We start from the raw sequence: 22019 nt of genomic DNA on the forward strand, positions 1-22019 counted from the left end.
CCATGGAGCTAAAGGAGCAGGAAGGGATGGGGTGGGGGTGGGGCTGTGGGGATGGAGACAAACACAGAGGAAGCAATGCCTAATAACAGAAGGAGATGGTAATGACCCCCTAATTGGCAGCTTTGATCACACATCTATTTCCCTTTTCCAGGGAGCTGCAGTCTAATAGGGGATAATCTCTTCAAGGAAACAATTCTGTGGGGGTAAGAGTATGAAAGGGAGACTCATCTCCATCTTCAAAGTGAGCAAGCCAGGGGCATTATTTTTACATTAGTGGCTAGTTACAGTAGATTGACCAGGGAATGGTGGCAGTCATTAGGAGCTAATCACATTCTTTTGAAACCAAAATTGCCACCTCATTATACCCCCCTCCAGTATCAATCTCCGCTTTTCCTTTCCTCCTTTTCTCCTTAGAGGACTATTTTTACATTCCCAACTCTTCCCTGCTGTTGTGTTTCCAAGGTGGTCACTTTTTTCCCCTATTAAACTCCAAAAGATATATTTGAGAATCTTGTTGTCCCTAGAGAGTCGAGCCTAGTATTCCTAAAACGCTCAGAAGTCAGGTTTGAAAGGGCCTTTTTCAGAAAAAAATGTTAGCCTACGTTACAGGTCAGCAAGAGACAGGAAACGACTTGCCCAAGAACATGCTGAAGAGGATTCCCTCCCTTCCTTCTCTGTCCCTCCCTCCCTCCTCTTTCCCTTCCTTCTTCCCTCCTACAGTGGCCATCCAGGCACAGACCCTGTGCCTGGCCCTAGAGACAATATCAATAGACCTTATTTCATGAACAGTTCTCACTATGGAGCAAGTAGGGCAATATGCAAACAGATAATGATTGCTTGTACTTTGAAGGCAGTGAACAGGGTCCCGGGGTAGGCAGTGACAAGGGACAGGGGAACTACTCAGTAGGATGTTTGGGATACCCAAAAGGTAAAGTCTGGGAAGAGCAGCTCCTGAATCTGGGGAGGTGGTATGATACTCAGTGCTGAGCCCTAGCGATCTCTTGATGAGCACAAAGGATTTCACAGAACACCATCCCAAGTAAAGGCTGTCCTGAAGTCATGAAGGCAAGGGATGAAGGCAAAGCCATTTCACAGTCATCTCTCAACACAGGAAAAAACAGGAGCATTATCCATGCTGACAAAATGGCCAATCAGCTCCCATCCTGGCTGGTCTGAGTGCCCACTGCTTCTCTGTCAATCACATTTCTAGCTTCTCCATAGTTGTCACTCAGATGTGTGTCATGCCAGCCAGAACAAAGCATGCGTTCCTTAAACCTTCCTTCCCATCACTCGGTACCTCCCGTCTCACACCCCTTCCCCGAGACGCGCACTTATTGCCAGATCTGTATTTTCTTCCCCGCAACAAGCGATAAAACCAACTCTCTTCACCCCAGGTCTTGGATTGACATCATTGAGCTGAGAACAAAATATGGAACAAATGCCAGCGGTAAGAGCTGGGAAGGAATGTTCCAGGTGGAAGGAAGAGCAAGTATAGAAACTAGTAGGTAGAATGTTCTAGAACTTGAAGGGAGGCTCTCTGGAGCAGAGAGACAAGAAGACTAAGGACATTCAAGCAAAGTCCTGCCGGCCATGGTCAAGACGATGCATTTTAGCCCAAACTATTAGGATTGCTCTGTTGCAAGAGGAAGGGAAGCCAGTGCTGTGCTATGCTGGGATAAATGGCTGAGCACAGTGGAACTTTGTCCTTGTTGATAAACTTCATAGACTTCAGGATGAAATGATCACGTGGCACTGGTCCCAGACTTTGCCCCTGAGATTACAGCCTACCCTCCCTGACACAGAGCTGAAACCCTCAAGTCTCAGATCAAGTGACCACAGGTCAAAGGCTCTGAGTCTTTCTGTGTTGACTCAGTGTATAGGCCTAAGCGAGCTACCTCAATTTCCCCATTTAGTATTTTAATTCTCTGCTCAAGCTAAACATGATTATTGATGCTCCCTAGCTGGTTCCTTCTTCTCCCTATTGGATTGGTCCTACTGAAGCTGACAGTCCTTTCTGAAGATTTCATCCCTCTTCGGGCTCTTTTTCCTTGGACTTCCTTTTCTCGCAGGAATGTCCCCAATAGTGAGATGGCAGGACACAAATCTTCCACGAACAGCTCACCTCCCGTGCAAGGCTGAGGGTGTGCCCGTCCAAATCACTTATCCGATCACCCGCTATCCTAGCAGGCCTGTCAGGGATGATTCCTCCCTTCACTCCCCTTGGCTTAACCGTATGCTATGGAGATAATTGGATGTGATATGCCCCGGGGTACAGCAAAACTGGGCCCAGGGATTGCTGATCTGGCAGTTCTTGACTGATGCTTCAGGGCACAGTCAAGGGTCTGCCTCCTCCATGATCAGCCCAGCCCACCAGGATTTCCCCCTTAGTCTTGTCCACCACTGTGTTCTACGCAAGGATAATTTCAGAGTCTTTGGGAAAGGAAGTACCATTTTACCTGGGTCTGTCATTCAGTTTTTTGGGTTTTCTTGTGCACAAACGAGGCATGTGAATCCAGGAAAAGCCAAGCTTTGCAAAGAGAGGCAGACTGCAGTACCTGAATGTTTTTTGTTTTTGTTTTTTTTGCTTCAAATCATTTTGCTACTCTAAGTGTTGATGCATTTTTCTGAAAACCAAGACAATGCCACACACTTTAGGTGAGGGAAGAGGAGGGACTTATATAGACAGGAGAAGCATGGAGGGTGTTCTTGATTTTTTTTCCTTGACTATGCCGATTGTGTTGGTGTTCACTTGATTCTGTGCACTGATGAAAAGCCATAGCAGGTAATACTTCCTCCCAAATAAAAAAGCATCAACACATTAAAAAAATTTTTAAAAATACAATGAAGAGTTTTGTGGCAACCAATGATAACTTGAGATAATGCCTAAGACACTCAGACACAATTCCCCTGACTTGCATGGAGCAAGAGGTTCAGATTCCTCCATCCTAATTCTTCCCAGAGACCTGATATTGGGTCCTCACGATCAACTCCCAGAACCCTTTACACCTCCACTTAACCAGAAACATCCAATTGATTATCACAAGAACAAAGATGGAAGGAAACTCAGCGACATCCATCTTGGCTTCTTGGACCAAGGAGGAGTTCCTGCCTGGTCTTTTAGTTTTAAAACCTAGATTATTCTGGGAAGCCAGGACAAGTTGAACGATTTGCAAGTAAGATTTAGAAATTCAGGATTATGGAAGTGCTTCATGACTTGTTGGAAGTCTAGGGTCTGGGTTCACTGGATTCATGGTTTATTTTAAACCCACATGTAGTGAAGTCCTTGGCCAGCCTGATAGATGGTAAGGGTCACTATGGACAGTTTCTTGGTTGTGGACAATACAACCACACCACATCTAAGGAAGTACCATGCAAATGAAAGACACCATAGACTTCTATATACGTTAAGAATATGTTTTCAGTATCTTGAGAAAGATGGACCTATAGCTATTTCACTCCAAGGTGATGTCTGAGTTAGTGGTAGCCTTGGCCAAGGCCAGGTTTTCTTTCAGTGGATGCCATGTTCTGTGATGAAAGGCAGATGCCTTGAGGTTTATAAATGTCGCCAGGGAAGGCAAGAGAGGATGACTGATGAGGCTGACAAAGATGGCATCAAGAGGGCAAATATTATTGTGTACCGTGCCACTAAATAGGTGGTAATTTATGAGTTCTGCTGGTGAAGCTAAGGAGAAAATAAGATTACAGCAAGATGGTATTTGTTTATGACAGGAGCTAGGAGCAAGGCAGAATAGCCAAGTGTGTATCTCTCTGGAGGGAATCAGTGAAGGCCAGGCATGGTGACACATGCCCAAAATCCTAGAACCTGGGAGACTGAGGCAGGAGGATCAGGAGACTGAGGCTAACCTGTGTAACACAGTGAGATCCTACAGAAACCATATCTTATCTCTGGGTTAAGGATTTTTTCTACAGGGGCCACCTGGAACCACTTACTCATTTTGAACCCAAGAAAAATGCTGTTGGCTGCATTACTAATGATATTATAAGCAGAACTCTTAAAACAGGCTAAGAGGAAAGATTTAAGTTCATGATGTCTCCTCCCTGAGCTCTTTCCTCAATCTGAAATCCCATGAGTTACTGATGCCTTTTGTCCATTTGCTTATTTTCTTATTTTAACCCAGAGCAGCTGGAGTGAAACGAGGAGGCAGAGCCCAGCTCTCCCATTTTGGTTCTTATGCGTTCCCAGAATTGAAGAACTATGAATGGGAAAAATCACGATTTCTCCATTCACGATTTGGTCATCTGCCTCCATTTTCTCATGCTTCTGTCTGAGATCTCTACCATCTGCAAAATCTGGACCAGATTCCCGTTGGGGAATCCCTGAAGTAGATATTCTGTGACTGCTGGCATCTGAGGAGGAATGACATGGGTAGGAAAGACAGGTACACTTGGCCTCTGCTTAGGTAGCTCAGGGCAGAGAAGGGAAAGCACAGGCAACGCCTTCAAGTTTCCATCTCTATGGCGATGCCCCATTTGGGGGCTGCCTGCCCGCCATCACCCACAGATGACGAAGCAAGATGGCAGCAGCGGGCTCTCCCCTCAACAGCCACGCACATGGTGCATCCACCCAGAGCTGGAAAAGGAACAAATGTTTGCTCTTCATTAGGCTGCAGCACATTCTCCACAGCTGTTCCATGTTGCCTTAAATAGTCTTAATGGAGCTGTAATAAGCAGACACCTTCTGGTCGCCCTACGGGGCTCACTCCATTCATTATGGTGACAGACTGTGTGGACGGAGGACTGGATTAACGTGCCTACTTTCTTCCTCTCCATCACCAAGTCACCTCTTCGTGCTCTTCATCTTCCCTGAACCGGCTGCTCCTCTGATCACGGTGGCTGGGGTACATGGCGGCACACAGACACTCCTACTCTTTCATTGGTTTCTGTATGCATTTTGTTGGTAACTGGGGAAGATGGAATCATTTGGGCTTTGGGAAATAGGGTGGTATGGAGGGAGACTGTATAGTTCAAAATCACAGCCCTGCCCTTTATATGTTTTGTCTAAGATATAAGATTTAATGTATAAAAATTAGGATTTCCCAAACCTCATTATTTATTAAACTTTTGACTGGTGCTTAATACATTTTTAATTGGCACCAATTAACTGTACAGGGGGTTACATCTGATTGAATGGGTGTGCTCCACCATCCTGAGCAGATGTGAGAGACAGCAAGTAGAACCAGCAGGTGAGGTGACAGGTCTGTGGGCAGGCATAGAACTCATTGAGAAGTCCCTCTGTTTCCTTGGACCAGTGGCTCTCAATTTTAAAAGTATATGATCAACAAGAGAGGTTAGAGAATATCGATACCAGGTTCCATCCTTAGTGGGTTTTTTTTTAATAGTCTGAAAGATAGTCCAGTGTTTTAGAAAACTTCCCCGGGAAATTTTGAGATGGAAGACACCTCTGATGGAAGCTTAAAGAGGAATAGCAGGTGAAGTTAATTTTTCTTTAGGTCTTGAGGTCTGAGAATCCCTCAGACACTGGCCAATTATGGTTGCTAGAATTTGAGACATAAACATGGGTGTGGATGCCCCAAGGAGTGGGGTCCCATGAGTCTGTCTGTGGAAAAGAGGCTCTGTTGGCCTAGCCAATCAGCTCCCATTTAGACACCCAGAATATCAGTAACAGAAAGGGTTCTTTGGATCATTTTGATGAACTCCTTCACCCTCTCTACATAAATATAGAAACGAGGCCCAAAGATAGGAGAGTGACCTGCCTTAGGTCAACTTCATAGTGAAAGCAAGTTGACAGAACTTGAATGCAAGCCTTTTGACTCTCCGTTCAGAACAATTCGTGTATTACTTCAAACAGTTGAACTAAGAGACTCAAACTTTCATGCCAAAGAGAAGAAGCTGATTTGATGATTCTACATTCAGAGTGTGTGTGGGTTTCTCTGGGCTCTGGGCCCAGTTTCCTGCTTTGGGCAGTTCTATCTTTTATTTTCTCTTTCTCTCTGAGTTATAATCTGGGCTGCCTATCTGCCCCTGGTGTCTCTGCTCTGATCTCCACCAGATTTAAAGCACAAGATTACTTTTTTTTTTTTTTAAAGTCCTATTTCCTTCCATGGTCCTCATGGTCCTTTTCAAATATTCTCCTCTTCCACCCCCATGATACCCCTATGAACAATTCCAGCCCCATGCCCCACCACGCCCCCTCTCATATTTTACGCATCAAACTACTTGTGGATCCCCAAACTCAACCCATTGCACATATCCCGATGCCATGGCTTGTTGTGATTCCTCTGCTTGGCACAACTTCCCCTTTCATTTTGGTTCTTATTTCTCAAACTGAAATTTAGGCTGGTGCCTTTTAGGAAGATACTACATATCGACCCTTAGGCTTAATTTCATACACCCTGCACCGTTGGGTTGCTATAATTCTGATATACCTCTCTTATGGCATTTTACTAAGAAATTGAACTAATCAGAGTATAGGCATCTCTTCAATAAGAGGCTCTGGATTCCCCCAGAAACCTAGTTCTCCCACAACTAGCCTCTGTTCCCAGAGCCTAGAACAACACAGGTCTCATGGGAAATACTTCAATATCTTATTAATATGGGAATTCTGAGTGTCTTTAGCTCTTGGTCCTTATCATTGCTTATATCCAATCTGTGGTTTTAGTATTATTGATATGCCAATAACTCCAAAAGTTTTCTCTTCAGCTCATACTTCTCTCCCAATTTCTAATCCTACAGAAAACTCTTGCCATCTCAGTGAAGACGTAATTGGTACTGTGAACTCCACTGAGCTCTGTTCTACCTGGAATTTTCTCTTTGCTGGTTGCAACTTCAAATCCTTTTAGTGGCTCAGGTAATAGGAGTCATCCTGGATTTCTCTTTTATTATGCCACATGTTAGGAACTTTTGTTAGCTCTAACTTTAAAATGTATCCAGAACTCACTGTTTCTTTTTTTTTCTACCTTTCTTTTTTATTTATTTAACTATTTTCTATTGTGAAAATACTGTACAGAGGGGTTACAATTACATGTCCCTCCCCCACAGCATAACCCCTGCTTTCACTGTATTTGATGTCAGTATAATTTGTGGAGGGGAAGGGGAAAAACAAATCATTTAAATAGGGATACAGGTGGACCCAGAACTCACCGTTTCTTGTCAACCCTTCTTCTATGCCTGGCCCCAGTTTCTACTGTCTCCACCTGAGTCACTGCAGGGACCCCATCTACCTTTGTCTCCCTGCATCCTATTCACTCATAGAAGCTAGAATGACCCCATACAAAGTCAGATCACTAGCATCTCTCCTGTCAAAACTTTGCAGTGATTTTCCATTTCTTTCAGCATAAAGTTGAAGTCCTTACAATGGCTTTGAATGCACTCAGCATTGGGTCTCTATTTTTTTTCTATCAAATCTGTTTCTTTTTACTTCATGATCACTCTGTCCTTATCAGCTCTCTTTGCTCCTACTTTTACTAACCAAGCATATTACTCCCTTGATCTTGGAACTCCCTTTCCACAAATATCTTTCACCATATCTATCTTCAAATATCTTGATCATTCATGACTACGCTTCAACTCTATTTAATATTGTATAACCTCCTCTACCTCATGTTCCTGGAATCTACCATCTTCTTCTCTTGTCCTACTATTTCTTTTTCTGTTAATTCTTGCAGTGGTCTATATTATCCAAAGACTATGTTTTCCAATATCTTCTGTGTCCTCTTCTAGAATTTGGCAAGTGACTCCTTTCTTCATCAAGAGAGTGAGTTAAATTCCCTGCCCCTAGAATGAGGGAAGTTTGTACTTGTTTACACTCACTATAATGCGGTACAAATAATGGAGTGTGATGGTGGAGTCTATGTAATGAAAGTCATGCACCTCCCATCTCGTTAGCTGAGAGGCTCTTCTTTGGAGCTGTGAGCCACGAGATGGGAAGTCCAACTGTTATAAGGTTATCACACTAGGAAGAGGTCCAAGCTTCAGGAGAAGCCATAAATGTGTTGTTATTCCAATGGGAAATACATTGCGACCTGCATTAATCCTTAGACATGGAAGTGAAAACACTTTCAGAAGATTCCAGCCTTCGGTCTTGGAGGTGAATCCATCAAGACTCTCAACAGCACAAGAGGAGATGGACTGTATCTTTTACGTCCTGTCCAAATTCCTACCCCATACAATGGATGACTACAACATACCAATTGTTTTATGCTGCCGAATTTGGAGTACACACCGAAATCCCACTATTTTTTCATCATCGAATAGGCAATACATTATCTGGTCTACTTATTTTTAAGTATAAGTTTATTTTTCTGTTTCCCCTACTGGAATAGAAGCATTATGAGGACATGAAGTTTTGTTTTGTGCACTGTTGGAGCCCATATACTAGAATGTCCTTGGCAATAGTAAACACTCAGTAAATATTTACTGAGTAAATTTGTAAGTGATTATGCAATTTGAACTGATTTTCAGAAGACACAGCTTGCCAAAGCTGAGAGGTCCCTTCTATGTCAACTTATCAAACCCACTCATTTATATGAAAAATATGGCACCAGACAGGGACATGACAGAAAACAGACAGCACATAGGCTGGTATGGGAGGGAACTAGTGCTCTAGAGTCTTACATCTACTCTGAGTTTTCCAGTTGATCTGTGACTCATGCTCAGGATGGTGATTTAGACATAACAGGAGCTTTTATAATCAACGCAAAATCCAGCTATATTCTAAGAAAGCAGACAGGAACATCATGGAAACTGTAGCACATTTTCATTCATGATTTTTTTCTGATTAACCTATGGTTAATCAGAAGATGCTCTTCACTAGAAGCTAGGAATTTCAGTTCAATAATTAATAGAATTTGCTTGCTTCATTTTTTCCAGCTACAATATTTGGAAGGTACGATCAGGTAAAATAAGGATTTTCACCAATTTCACCAGTGAGATACTCTTAAAGAAACACTCTGGATGGAAACAGACTGAATTATTGAAGTACATTTGTATTTAAGTTCTCAAACTGAGGTAGCAAATTATTAGAACAGATGCTTCTTAGCTTTTGGCCACTTGTCCCTCTTTCTGTTTCCAAATGTTGTTTGAAACTTATGACTAATGACTGATCATTCCATTTTATTATTGAATGGGGCTGTATGAACAACACACCCTCTTCTGTCACGTGTTCAACAAACACAGCTTCAACCTTGTACATCAGTATATATATACACACACACCACCACCACCACCACCACCACCACCACCACCACCATCATCATCATCATCCCCAGAAATTAGAAACATTCATCCCTTCAGGAAATAGGACCCAGTGATGTGAGATAACAGTATCATCTCCTTTCATTCCTACTCTAGCATTCCACCACAGTCTGTAGACTGAATATATGGCAAGGGTTATTTTACTTAGACCATGTTTGAAATGGCTGATTCTTCTGATAATTACTCATATCCATTGGCATAAATATTTTGTCTTCATAAATGTGTCAAAACTCTCCCCTTATCGCATTTTATACTCTTGTAAAGTTTAAAGACCAGAAAAGTCCTTAGAAATCACCTTATCCAAACTCTCCATTCAACTAATAAAGAACTTTAAAACCAAGATAGCAAAATGATATCTTAAGATCATACAGTATACTGCACTGGAAAACCAGCTGTCTGGGCTCCCCAAGTTTCGCACAGCTTCATGATTTCACATGACTTTAGAAATGTTACTTTGTAAGCTCTTTCTCAAAATACAGTCTGTGGGATAAATGTAGCCTGCTATTATCAACAATGCCAAATGTACGGAGCCTGAATCAGTGAATTTTTACTGCACACAATGAAAGTGAACTGAACATACCTGGGGCAGGTACGTTATGTGACAGAAAGAAAGGGTGGGGAGGGAAGGAGGAAGGCATGGAGGAAAGAGGGAAGGAAGGAAGGGAAGGACAGAAGAAAGGAAAGAATAAACAACAAAGATAAGTGCAAATAACTCACATAGAAGATGTTCAGGAGATATTCAGAGGAGGAAGGAAGCAAGGGAGAGAGGAAAGGAAAAGGGAAAGGGAAAAGAAAAGTAACGATTGTTTCCAAATCTGGTTGCAGCTGGCTTCCATGTACACCAGAATTCCTTTTGGGAGGGAGCTGTTCTTTGGATTAAGAAAACATGGTAAGAGGGCTTTCCTTCTATTTGGTTCTTCTTTTGTTGGTAAAAGATGAAGTGCAACAGGCAAGGTTTGAAATGAAAAGGAATGAGACAGACAAAAAGTTAACTTGTTCTGCATGACAAGGAGAACATGGGAGTCCTTGCCTTGCATGCTAGGTAGAATGATGGAAGACACGGAAAGAACTTTGGGTAGGGGACTGGAGGGCGATCTGACAGAACCAGAGCTTTGCAAGGACTCCTCAGTGGTGTGGATCCTTAAGGACTTAAAGCGCAATAGCACGAAGAATTCAAGCACTTTATATACTTGGCTACAACCCTTGTCTGGTTTTCCTCCATGCCAAGGTAACAACCACTACATGCATGCATGTACGCCAGGAATCACCAGCAGGGAAGGTGTAAAGGCTTTCTGTAGCATGGGGGATGGAGAACTGAGACATTTTAATCCTCATACTGAAGGATGATGTGACCCCAAAATGTAAAGATCTTTGAGATTACTGGGTTATTCAAATGGAGAGAGGGAGGGAGAGAGAAAAGATGAGAAGGAGGGAGAAGGGGAGAGAGAGCGAGAGCGAGAGAGAGCATATCAGAGATCAGCGAGATGAGAGGACAGAAAGATATGGAAGGACATATTGAAATCTCTTGGCATGGTACAAGATGCATGAAATATTTTATGCATACGCAAATCACCAAAAGTTGTGCTTCCTATTCAAATTCTGACTCAGTGTGTTTGGCGGGCCTGAGGGGCTACATTCCCACCATATTTCCAAGTAAGGCTGCTGCCTCTGGTTGGAGACCACACTTCCAGGAGCAAGGCTTTAGGCCCCCAGATGTACCTGTGATCTATCAGGGAGTCTCACCACAGACTGCCTTCTTACCTCATATTCCTCCTTGAACCCGTAGCCCTGGCCTCTCTTCATCTGCGTGATGTGCTGCAGGAGGTCGGCCACCCGGATGGCAGGCTGGAACTGGTCGCGGGGATAGCTCATCTCCACAGGGTCGCAGGTTCGGTAGGGATGAGTCTGGATGGTGAGGGTGGGCTGAGACAACTCGCCACGGCTGCCATCTGCTTCAAAGAGAAGGAGGCAGAACAGCCATCACCTCAGGAGCCTCACCTTTGGTCCTCATCATCCCTAGATGACCTTGAGAAGGGCAGAGGAGCTTAGCTGGGGGCTCAGGAAATGACAGGAAGTTTAGGGACACACTGCTTCCCTGGCCTGGCTATGGGGTAGGTTTAAATATTAAGGCAAGACACAAGCCACTACACACAGTAACCCTTGGCTCATTTCCACTGAAATGCTCCGATCGACAAGAGTGAAGACAAAGTGTCAGGTGAGTTGCCATTCCTTGCCCTTCGTGGTTCTTCCTCTAAGCTTTTTGAACATATTTATGGGGCACAATGTGATTTTTCAGTACATGTGTTTATGGTATAATAATTAAATCAGAGTACTTAATGTATCTGTTATTTAAATCCTTGCTTTATCAGAAGAATAATTTCCTTAAGTAGTTGTGGAATTGAAGATACAGTATGACTATCTATAGTGACCTTCCTTTGTTAGAGAGCACTGGCCTCTATTCTATTTATAGTGGCCTTCCTTTGTTACAGAGCACTGGCCTCTATTCTTCCTAACAGTAAATGTTGACCAGCATGACCCTTCCATCACTTTTAGAACATGCATAAAAGGAGAGATCATACTACATCAGTGTTTATCAATGCTGTCAATGTGTTATCAATATTTATTGGTCTGTTTATCTATGTTTATCATAAATTATTTTCTTCCTTTTGATGGCTGAACAGTTCTCTAGTTGTATATTTATACCATATTTTAAACATTCATCCATCTACTCATAAACACATATTATTTCTGTATTACGGTCTTATGAACACAGAATGAACATGGAAGTACAGACATCTCAATATACTCACTTCAGTTGTTCGGATACACTCTCAGTAGTAGGATTACTAGATAATGTGATAGTTCATTTTATTCAGAAACTTCTTTACTGCTTTGAAAAATGATGTTACAAATTCACAATACCCACAGGAGTGTATAAGTGTTCTCACTTCTCCGCAATGTTGCCAAAGTTCACTTTAGTTTTTCTTAGTATCTTATGCAAATAAATAGCAATAATAGATTGCCAGCTAACCCCAGAATCAATGAGAAGCCAGACAAGTTAAATGTGGGGACAGCCTTCTATTTAGGAAGTAGGGTAGCTATGGTCTCTGATGCCTGTCTGTAGATGGGGAAAACCTCAGGTGCCTAGAGATCAGGACCATTTGGCCTGTATCCCTGTGACCCCACTTTTATTGGGCTGTTTCCTTTGGGTTATATCATGGGAAGAACTGGATCCAGGTAGCCAGGACTCTAATCCTCCAGCTGCTCTCTGTAGCCATGAGCTGTATACTAGTGACCATTTCTTCCTGTCCTCTTGTCCTAATTCCATCCTGCTGATGCAGGAGAATCTCTGAACCCACCTTGCAGCTCTTTGTGAACCTCTTCCTTCAGTGTACTTCCTTCTGAGCATCCTTCCTTGACAGAATATTTATATTCTCCCTATGACAAGAATCTTTTATACTCAATAAGCTACTGTAACAACTGTTGGGTTGGTCACTCTGGAAACTGATACAGCTCAAATTGGGTTTGAACTACTTGTATTTCCATAGACCTATAAAAACATATCCTGGGCCTGCCAACTCCTTGCCAGTCTGTGTCATTGGTCTTCTGGATTAGCTTCTCTTCCCCAGAAGCAGCTATTGGTGGTTCCCATACCAGTCTCAATGCCATGGGCAGGGTCTGCCCTGGGGCATTCTCATTGTGACAGGTGAGAACCTCTGGATAAGTCGACCAATGGACCTCACCCAGATCTTTCCAGATGTGGCAAGGCAACCATACAGACCTCCTACACGTCTGTTCCTAACTCATTCCCTGGGAGACTTCACACACATGCTTGCTTTCTGCAACTTGGCTTTTCAAGAGCCATGTTCTCTTCAACTTGCATGTCTCTTGTGTCACAATAATCCATTGGGCATAGACTCTGTATGTGACTGACAGTGTACCCCACTCCTGTGGGTTGGCATCACAGGCTATTCCTGGTAAGGAGGAGAATGGCCTGCATCTTTTTCAGGAGTAAACCACCTGGCCCCACTTTGCCTGACCAGCATACCCAGGAAGCCCAGCTCTTTGGGGCCAATGCCAGTGTTGGTCCCCCTCCTGCTGCCATCTGTGTCTGGGGATGCCAATGTGTCTTATTTTTCTATCCCCCTGTCTTTCTGAAGTTATTTTCTTCACCAAGGGAGAGGGAAAGGCCTTCTAGTTTGATTGACTGGAACATAAAAACATTTAATGTAGGCCAGGCGCTGATGGCTCCTGCCTGTCTTCCTAGCTACTTCAGGAGGCTAAAATCTGAGGATTGTGGTTCAAAGCCAGCTGAGTAGGAAAGTCTGTCAAACTCTTATCTCTAATAAATTGCCAGAAAAACAGGAAGTGGAGCTGTGGCTCAAAGTGGTAGAGTGCTAGCTTTGAGTGAAAGAGCTCTGGGATAGCACCCAGGCCCAGAGTTCAAGCCTCAGGACTGAAAAAAAAAAAAAAAAAAGCAGCAGCAACAACTTAATGTGGTCAGTAAACATAGCCAAGGCAGAGCTGGCCCTTCAGTGCTAATAGAAAGACTCAAGGATCAGATTTACACAGAAAGAAGAAAGATCTAGGTGAGATGTAAGCAAAACCTTCCTGGCTATAGGTAAGAAAAACACTACTGACTTTTTTTTTTCTCTCCTGGGATTGATTAAATGTAATGCCTAGAAAGTGAGGGCTGTTTCCTTTCTCATGATCAAACTCATTCTGTGCTAAGACTACACTAGGCAAAGGAGAGACAAGAGAGAAATGTGACTTCTCCTCCCCAGGCTTGATGGTTTGGAATGGAAAACAGAGAAGTCGAACCATCGAAGCATGATGCTTCACCTTGAAGGTGAAGGCACATTTGGGTAAGAGCAGAGAGAATGATTGAGAGTAAAGGCTGGAAGAGACAAGATGAGGTAGAGCCAGGAAGGCTGGGAACGTGGAGACTCTTGAAGCCAGTGTAAAGCTGTCGAAGACTTGCAGAATTAAGGCTCACACTCTTTCTTGTAGGTGTCCAGGCTGCCATGGAACAGAAACAATCTTCCAGGGAGCAGAACTCCTGCGATGCTGTGATGGAGTTGGAGATGGAGAGGGAAGAAAACACTGGAGTTTGAGTCTCTAGACACCATACCTCATGATTCCCAGGAGAAGAAATGACAGTCAGGGCCCGAAACCTGCTCTTCCAGCCTATATAGCTCCCATAAGGGACACAGGTACCTTCAGAGACCCCTTCCTCTCCCAGAGGACCTGGAGTGTGGGCTGCATGGGAGACCAACAGCCTGCCAGAAGCAGGCTTCCTAGGAATGGATATTTGGCAAGTTTTGTAAGGTGCCCAATCATTTTCCCTTAACACATTGTTAGACAGACTGTAAACTTGATGTCAGCAAAACTAACAGTGGTATGGAAAATAAAATGCGCCTGAGATTTAACCGCTCGTATTTGCTGTAACATTTGTAACAGCATCAGTGGCATTGCAAATGATGCTATGAAGACTCGCAACCAAGGGACTTTCAAGGTTTATTAATCCAACTATTGGACTCCCTTTGTCCCATGTATCTTGGCTCACCTATTCCCTTATTAACCTTCGATAATGCGGAAGCGATGCCTTTTATCACACCCCATTTCACCAGACGCACTATACTTAATTTTCCATCATTAGGTTTAATGAAAACCCAATTTCACAACTCACTTCTCTCAGGAACCTACAAGTAATGCTACGTTTTTATCAGGCCCCAATTAGAAAGCGTTATGATGTTCCTATACGAGAGGGAGCCTTAAAACCAATGTGCGATGCTGCTGCTAATTCAGCAAGGGCGCGGGAATTCACACGCTACTCATAAAATGGAACTGGAACCAGCTGGCCCAGCGAGAGGACATCCTACATTCTGCTCCTCACCAGAACCTTCATTTTCATGTCTCCCATGGACAGGTCTTTCATGCTTGTTTATCATGTAATAATATTTGTGGATTTCTTTTACAGCTTTAGATAGCTGTTGCCTACATCTGTGACTTCCCTGGAAGTTCCTCTTGTTGTGGGGAAGTTCCTCTGGTTGTGGGGAGACTTGGGGGATGGGCTGACAAGTATGAGATTTTAGGTCACGACTGTCTCCCTGATTTACTCTTTTCAGCCTCACTATTAACTCCTGTTCCTTCTTTCCTGGGATCTGTCTGTCTGTCTGTCTGTCATCTCTTTTCTTTCTCCTTTTCTCACATCTCCCGCTACCAGCCATTTAGAACTCCTTTGTAACTTCAGCCAAAAATTCTGTCTTTGTCTCTGAGTCTCTGGGTCTCATTCTCCCTCTCTTTTTCTCCCTCTTCCTATCTCATATCCTCTGCTATCAGCCACTTAGATAGCACTCCTTGTAGATTGAGCCAAATATTCTGTCTCCGCCTCTGAGTCTCTGTTTCTTTCTCCTCTCCTTTTTTTCCTTCTCATATCTCCTACTCCCAGCCACTTAGAACCCCTGGTAGCTTCAGTCAAATATTCTGTCTCTGGGTCTCTTTCTGTTTTTCCTCCCTCCTTCCCCACTTCTCCCTCTCTCATATCCCCTGCCACCAGCCACTTAGAACTCCCTAGATTCAGGCAAATATTCCCAATCATTTGACCAGAACTGCCGTCCCAGCTGGCTAACAAACGCTCACTAAATCCATCCATTGTTCAAAGCGCTGTGTAAACCGCTGTCTACATGCGGGAAGGGGAGCGAGGTGTGTTCCTGGGGAGATAAGCACACCACAGTCGTTGAAGGAGAAGAGAAGATAAGTTGTGAATAAGCAAGTCTAGCAAAGATAGGAAGGGACAGGCACCTAGGAGATGGAAAGATGGCTGAGCCATAGGGATAGGCACCAGGGAAACCTGCTTGGGACTTCGCAATGCACTTCTGTGTCACTTCACATCACTTCGTACAATCTATGCTAGTGCTGCCTGACAGAACTTTCTGTGAAGATGAGAAAGTATCCTGCACCTATGCCTGACAATCTAGCAACCACGCTGCATTTGCAGCTATTGAGCATCTGAGTGGTAGCTAATGTAACAGAGGAAGTGCAATTTTTAAGTTGGCTTAGTTGTTTGTTTTTTTATTGCCAGTCCTGGGGCTTGAACTCAAGGCCTGGGTTCTGTTCTTTAGCTTTTTCCACTCAAGGATGATGCTCTACCACTTGATCCACAGCTCTACTGCTGGCTTTTTGGTGATTAGTTGGAGATAAGAATCTTATGGCCTTTCTTGTCTGGGCTGGCTTTGAGCCACGATCCTCAGATCTCAGCCTCCTGAGTAGCTAGGATTACAGGTGTGAACCACTGCTGCTCTGCTAACACTGGCTTAGTTTTAATTAATTTCAATGGATATGCCCACATGGGGCATATGGTTATTGACTGTACTGGGCAGATCAGATATAGAGAAAGAGTAAAAAGTATAGAATCCTGAGGTCACAGTGGGGAAGAAAGTTCTTCAGCAGTACCGCCCACTGAAAATACAATGCCAACCATGTATATAAGTAAATAAACAGGGGCTGGGAAGGTGGCTCAGTGGTAGAGCGCTTGCCTTGCATGCTCAAGGCCCTGGGTTCGATTCCTCAGCACCACATAAGCAAACAGAAAAAAGCCAGAAGTGGCGCTGTGGCTCAAGTGGTAGAGCGTTAGCCTTGAGCTGAAGAGCTGAGGGACAGCGTCCAGGCCCAGAGTTCAGGCCCCACTACCGGACCCCCCCCCCCCAAAATAAGTAAACAAACATGTTTTCAAGGCAGTACTAAAGTACTAAATAAGATTTTTAAAAATACCATGCATGCTTCATTTCAACAGTAAGCACTAGGGATGGTAGTACATACCTGTAATCCTAGCACTTGTAAGTCTTGAGACAGGAGATCATGAATTCAAAATCAGCCTGGGCTATACAGAAAGTTCTAGGCCAGCCTGGAATACACAACAAGATCTGTTTCCCAAACAAACATGCTAGGTCCTGGATTACGCCTGTAGTTCCTAGTTATCCAAAAGCTGGGATCTGAAGGATCAGAGTTCAAAGTTAAGTCCAGGCAGAAATGTCTATGGGACTTCATCTTCCAATTAACTAGTACAAAACTGGGTCAGAGGCATGGCTTGAATGGTACTGTACCAGGCTTGAGGAAGAAAGCCAAGCATGCTCAGGTCTCTGATAGCTATAGCCAAGCACTAACCAATAGAACTTCATACAATGCCAGGTATGTTCTATAGCTGCACATTTCTAATATGGTAGCCAGTAGCTGCCTGTGGCTATTGAGCACTTAGAATATGGTTAATGAGGCTTTGCGTGGTGGTTTAATCCTAGCTACTTGGGAGGCAAAGAATGGGAGGATCATTGTTCCAGGCTAGCCTGGAGAAAAAGTTAGCAAGACTCCTCTCAGTTATGTGACAGTCATATTGGTACATACCTAATGTTCCCACTATGTGAGAGACATAATTTAAAAGATCTCCATAGCTGGGTGCTGCTGGCTTGTGCCTGTAATCCTAGTTACTCAGGAGGCTGAGATGTGAAGACTGTAATTTGAAGCGAGCCCAGGAAGAAAAGTCTGTGAGATTCTTAGGTCCAATAAAAACTACTCAGAAAAAGCCAGAAGAGACACTGTGGCTCAAGTGGTAGAGCACTAGCCTTTAGCAAAAGAAGCTCCGGGACAGTGCCCAGGGCTTGAGTACAAGTCCCAGTACTGGCAAAAAAAAAAAAAAAAAAAAGGATCTCCATATGAGGCTAGTCTCACTAAAATGTTTACATTACGATAACCCAACCTGCCCATGTTCCCGAGAGGAACACAGTCCACAGCTTGAGAAACACCAAGTCTGGGTCTCAGAATTAACAGGAAAGGGCATTGACCATTCATCAGACAGTTACAGGCTCTGTGACCTTGGCCAAGTGGCCATGTCTTTTCTGAGCCTCAGTTTCACCATCTATAATACAGGGGAAAAATGTGATGAGGATTTAAAGAGACAGTGCATGCCAAGTGCTCAGCCCAGTGCATGTAGATAGTAAAGCATGCACGCTCTGGTAGCTGTCTTAATGATGAGTGCAGGGTGTCCTCGTGATACAAGGGAATCCACAAGCTGGAGCAAGCAGCCCAAGAGTCTTAAGGCTTCTGCTATGGTTTAGATATGATTTGAATGTGTTCTCCTAAGTGGGAAGCTTGGTCTTCAATGTGGCAATAATGGGGGGGACAAGAATGTTCAAGAAGGTAGGGGCTGGTGGGAGATGATTGGGTCGTTGGAGGCCCTGGTCACAGGATAGCATTCACCTGTGGGATTTCATTCCTCTTGTGTGAAACCAGATTTCATTAGGAAGAACAAGACTGACCCTTCTCTTTTCTCTAGCTTCCTGTCTCACGGTGTGTGACTCATCCTTCCCTTTTGCAAGTACTTGGTTAGGACACCATTCTCCAGGATGTCACTCAATCCTCATCAGGGGCCAGACAGAGAGGACCACCTGATTCCACCAGCCTTCAAAACTGCTGGCTCAAGAAATCTCTTTTGATTTCTTCTTCTTTTTTTTTTTGATTTCTTCTTCTTCTTTTTTTTTTTTTTTTGGTCGGTCATGGGGCTTGAACTCTGGGCCAGGGCGCTGTCCCTCAGCTCTTCAGCTCAAGGCTAGTGCTCTACCACTTGAGCTACAGCGCCACTTCCTCAAGAAATCTCTTTTCTCAAGAAATACCACTTGGATATTATTTTGTTGTAGCAATGGAAAACAGACGAATACAGCTTCTGTCCTCATTCCTTGTCTTGTCTCCACTCTACCTCCAAAGTCATCCATTTGACTACATTCTCCTGGCTAGTGCCCTAGTTCAGGTCTCTAGGACAAGGCAGTTCCATCCAGTTCCTAAAGGCTCTTTCTGCATTCACAGTGCTCTTTCCACAGCTCCAGTGGAGCCGTCCCTCTTAGCAAAGGTCTTCATAAGAGTCAAGACAAATATTTCTTAACTAGCCAACCATATCCCTATAATTTCTGATACTAGTATCAATTTCACATTTCATACATCACAATGACTCCCAAATCCATGTGCCCTCTAAGGAAGAGAAGTACGATGAGTGAATTGCAACTATCCATTCTGGGAGTAGAAAGCCTGAGAGGAGAGGTAGGCTAAAGTGGGGATGAAGACTCAATCTCCTAAATGTGGGGATGTGCTTAGCCAAACAACACTCTAGGGTCTATGGCAACAGTAGGCTGCAGAGTCTAAGCACAGGACCTGAAGACAAAACTTGAATTCATGTAGGATCTTCACAGCTTTCTAGCTCTAGGCCCTCAAATGTAGTTACTGTGAGCCCCCAATCTTTATTTTACTTACGTATGTCTGTATGTCTATATGCATTACTTTTCTTGCCAGTCCTGGGACTTGAACTCTGGACCTGAGCACTGTCCCTGAGCTCCTTTCACTCAAGGCTAGCACTCTACCACTTGAGCCACAGCACCACTTCTGGCTTTTTCCATGATTAATTGGAGATAAGAGTCTCATGGATTTTCCTGCCAGGGCTGGCTTTGAACTGTAATCCTCAGAGCTCAGCCTCCTGAGTAGCTAGGATTACAGGCATGAGCCACTGGCACCTGGCCCCATCTTTATTTTTAATGGGGAATATTGAGGGGAATATCATCTGAGAAGGTTGTTGCAAAGGTCAAATGGGATTCCACTGAGAGTTCTTCTCAATGCCGCTCCTCCCCTCTCCTATCAAATATCAACCCAACCTCAAGACAATATGCTCATAATAGAACTGAAATGTAAGTCTGTCAACCAACCTAGTGCCAGAATCTGGGAGGAATATCCGTTAATTATAGCAATATCACACTTAACATGTGCATGAAGATAAAGACTTAATTTTGCTGAAATTTTCTAAAAGCCTCTGAAATTGTACAAAATGATCTTCCAACGGATTCGACAAGCCAGTTTTCTCTCTCTAGAGTTGGAAATGATTACAATTTCTTTGATGAAATAGAAGATGAAGCAGTTGGCTTGTGGAGAGGAGACATGCTGTAGGGAAATTTGTTCTACTCTACTGAATTCTAGTCTGCCACTATGGTAAGTGTGAGATTTGTGACCCCTGAGGAACAGGCAGGGTATACCCCTATCTCCTATCCACTTGGGGGGACATACTTTTACTCAATATAATGGCACATTGAACTACTTTCTCTCTGTTTAATTATGACTGATAGAATGCATATTAGTGAACCAGTAAAACTAAGTGGAATGCCACCCGCTGTGAATATTGTTTTTTTAGTGGCAGGGAGGGGGGGACAGGAGGGACTGAAATAGGCATTATACAAGTGGCATTAACACTGATGGGCTTTATTATGTGGGGTTAGGCTACTCTTTTCCAATGTTCTTTCCTAGGCTTAAGAATATCAAAGACTGTTGGACGTTGGTGGCTCCTGCCTATAATCCTAGCTACTCAAGAGTCTGAGGTCTGAGGATAATGGTTCAAAGCCAGCCTGGGCAGGAACATCCATGAGACTCTTATCTTCAATTAACCACCAGAAAACCGGAAGTGGAGCTGTAGCTTGAGCTGAAGAGCTCAGGGACAGCATCCAGGCCCAGAGTTCAATGCTCATGAATGACCACCCCCCTCCGTCCCCCCCCCAAAAAAAGAATATCAAAGACCTTAGCAAACAAGGTTAGGGCTCTTCAAGTGTATTCTTAAACTCTGACATTGCCATGACAAATTAAAAAAAGAAGTACGCCTTCTTGATCCATTCGTTCTTTCTGATAAGAAATAAATCTTCCTTTTTGTGAGGAGAATGTGTATTGCTTCTATAATCTCCCTCAGACTAAGAGAAATGATAGTGCTAGATTCCCTGCCTAGGGATGGGGGTTGTAACTAAGGATTTTTCCTCCTGATCAAGCCACAAAAAAAGAGAGAAAGATTCAATCAGTAACCAGTTGAACAGAGGAAAATATTCATTGGCAAACACCAGATCTGGAGTAATACTTCCTCCTTTCAAGCTAAATAAATAGAAACAAGACAAAATGGGGTCCTAGGAAAAGATCTGCTATGTCAATTGTAAGGAAAATACTATACTAAATTCTGAGAAAAACAGCCATCAGTACTACCATTCACCCAAGAGTCTCAGTCTTCTTTTCTGATAGAGGTGACAAATTAGTTTGTGTTCCAACACTTTCCTCACATGAATCAGGGGTGAGCACCCTTATTTCAGGAAAGGGGGAAATACTGATTTCTTTACCTTGATCAAGGAGTCCTGATTCTCTTTGCTAGTTTTTCCCCCTCCAAAATTTTAAAGAATGGGTAGGCAGTTCTCTTAGGAACTTCTTATCTTGGTAACATTGATCAAGATACATGGCAACTCCCCTCTAGACTACTTAAATATATATATATATATATATATATATATATATATATATATACACATATATATATGTATGTATGTATACATACATATATATATTTTTAATATATATAATGTTATAGTATATATCATCCAATAATGTCTCAGTCACTGGATATCATCATATCTGGGTGTGATACTTGGAGTTACTAAAACAGTCATACATCTATGAAGGGAGACAGGCTGGGGGCATTGCCAACATGGGATTCAGTAGAGAGCGGGAAAACAACTTCCAGAACCACCTATTCTAACACTTGACTTATTCTGTGAGAGAAGAATGCACTTACCATTGACCATTGAAGCCAATTTGATCTCCCACTCCCCCAACCCATACCCCCATTACTAAGATATGAATCTACTCAACAGAACGTAGAAATGCATTTCAGAAAGATGTCTGGAAATAAAATTCATGAAAACATGGTGGTATAAAGGAAGTGAAAG

The 22019-nt window shown here is 43.3% G+C and overlaps 1 protein-coding gene across 1 annotated transcript in view; it reads right to left on the reverse strand.

The window, feature by feature from the left end:
• Positions 1-22019, reverse strand: part of Ptprt (protein tyrosine phosphatase receptor type T) — a 702580-nt gene that overhangs the window by 61492 nt on the left and 619069 nt on the right. The window contains exon 15 of the mRNA XM_042694435.1: positions 10996-11186. Coding sequence (XP_042550369.1) covers positions 10996-11186 — 191 coding nt within the window. The remainder of the gene's footprint in view (positions 1-10995; positions 11187-22019) is intronic.

Source organism: Dipodomys spectabilis, unplaced genomic scaffold (assembly GCF_019054845.1).
Source record: "Dipodomys spectabilis isolate Male_0828 unplaced genomic scaffold, ASM1905484v1 ptg000175l, whole genome shotgun sequence".
Lineage (NCBI taxonomy): Eukaryota > Metazoa > Chordata > Mammalia > Rodentia > Heteromyidae > Dipodomys > Dipodomys spectabilis.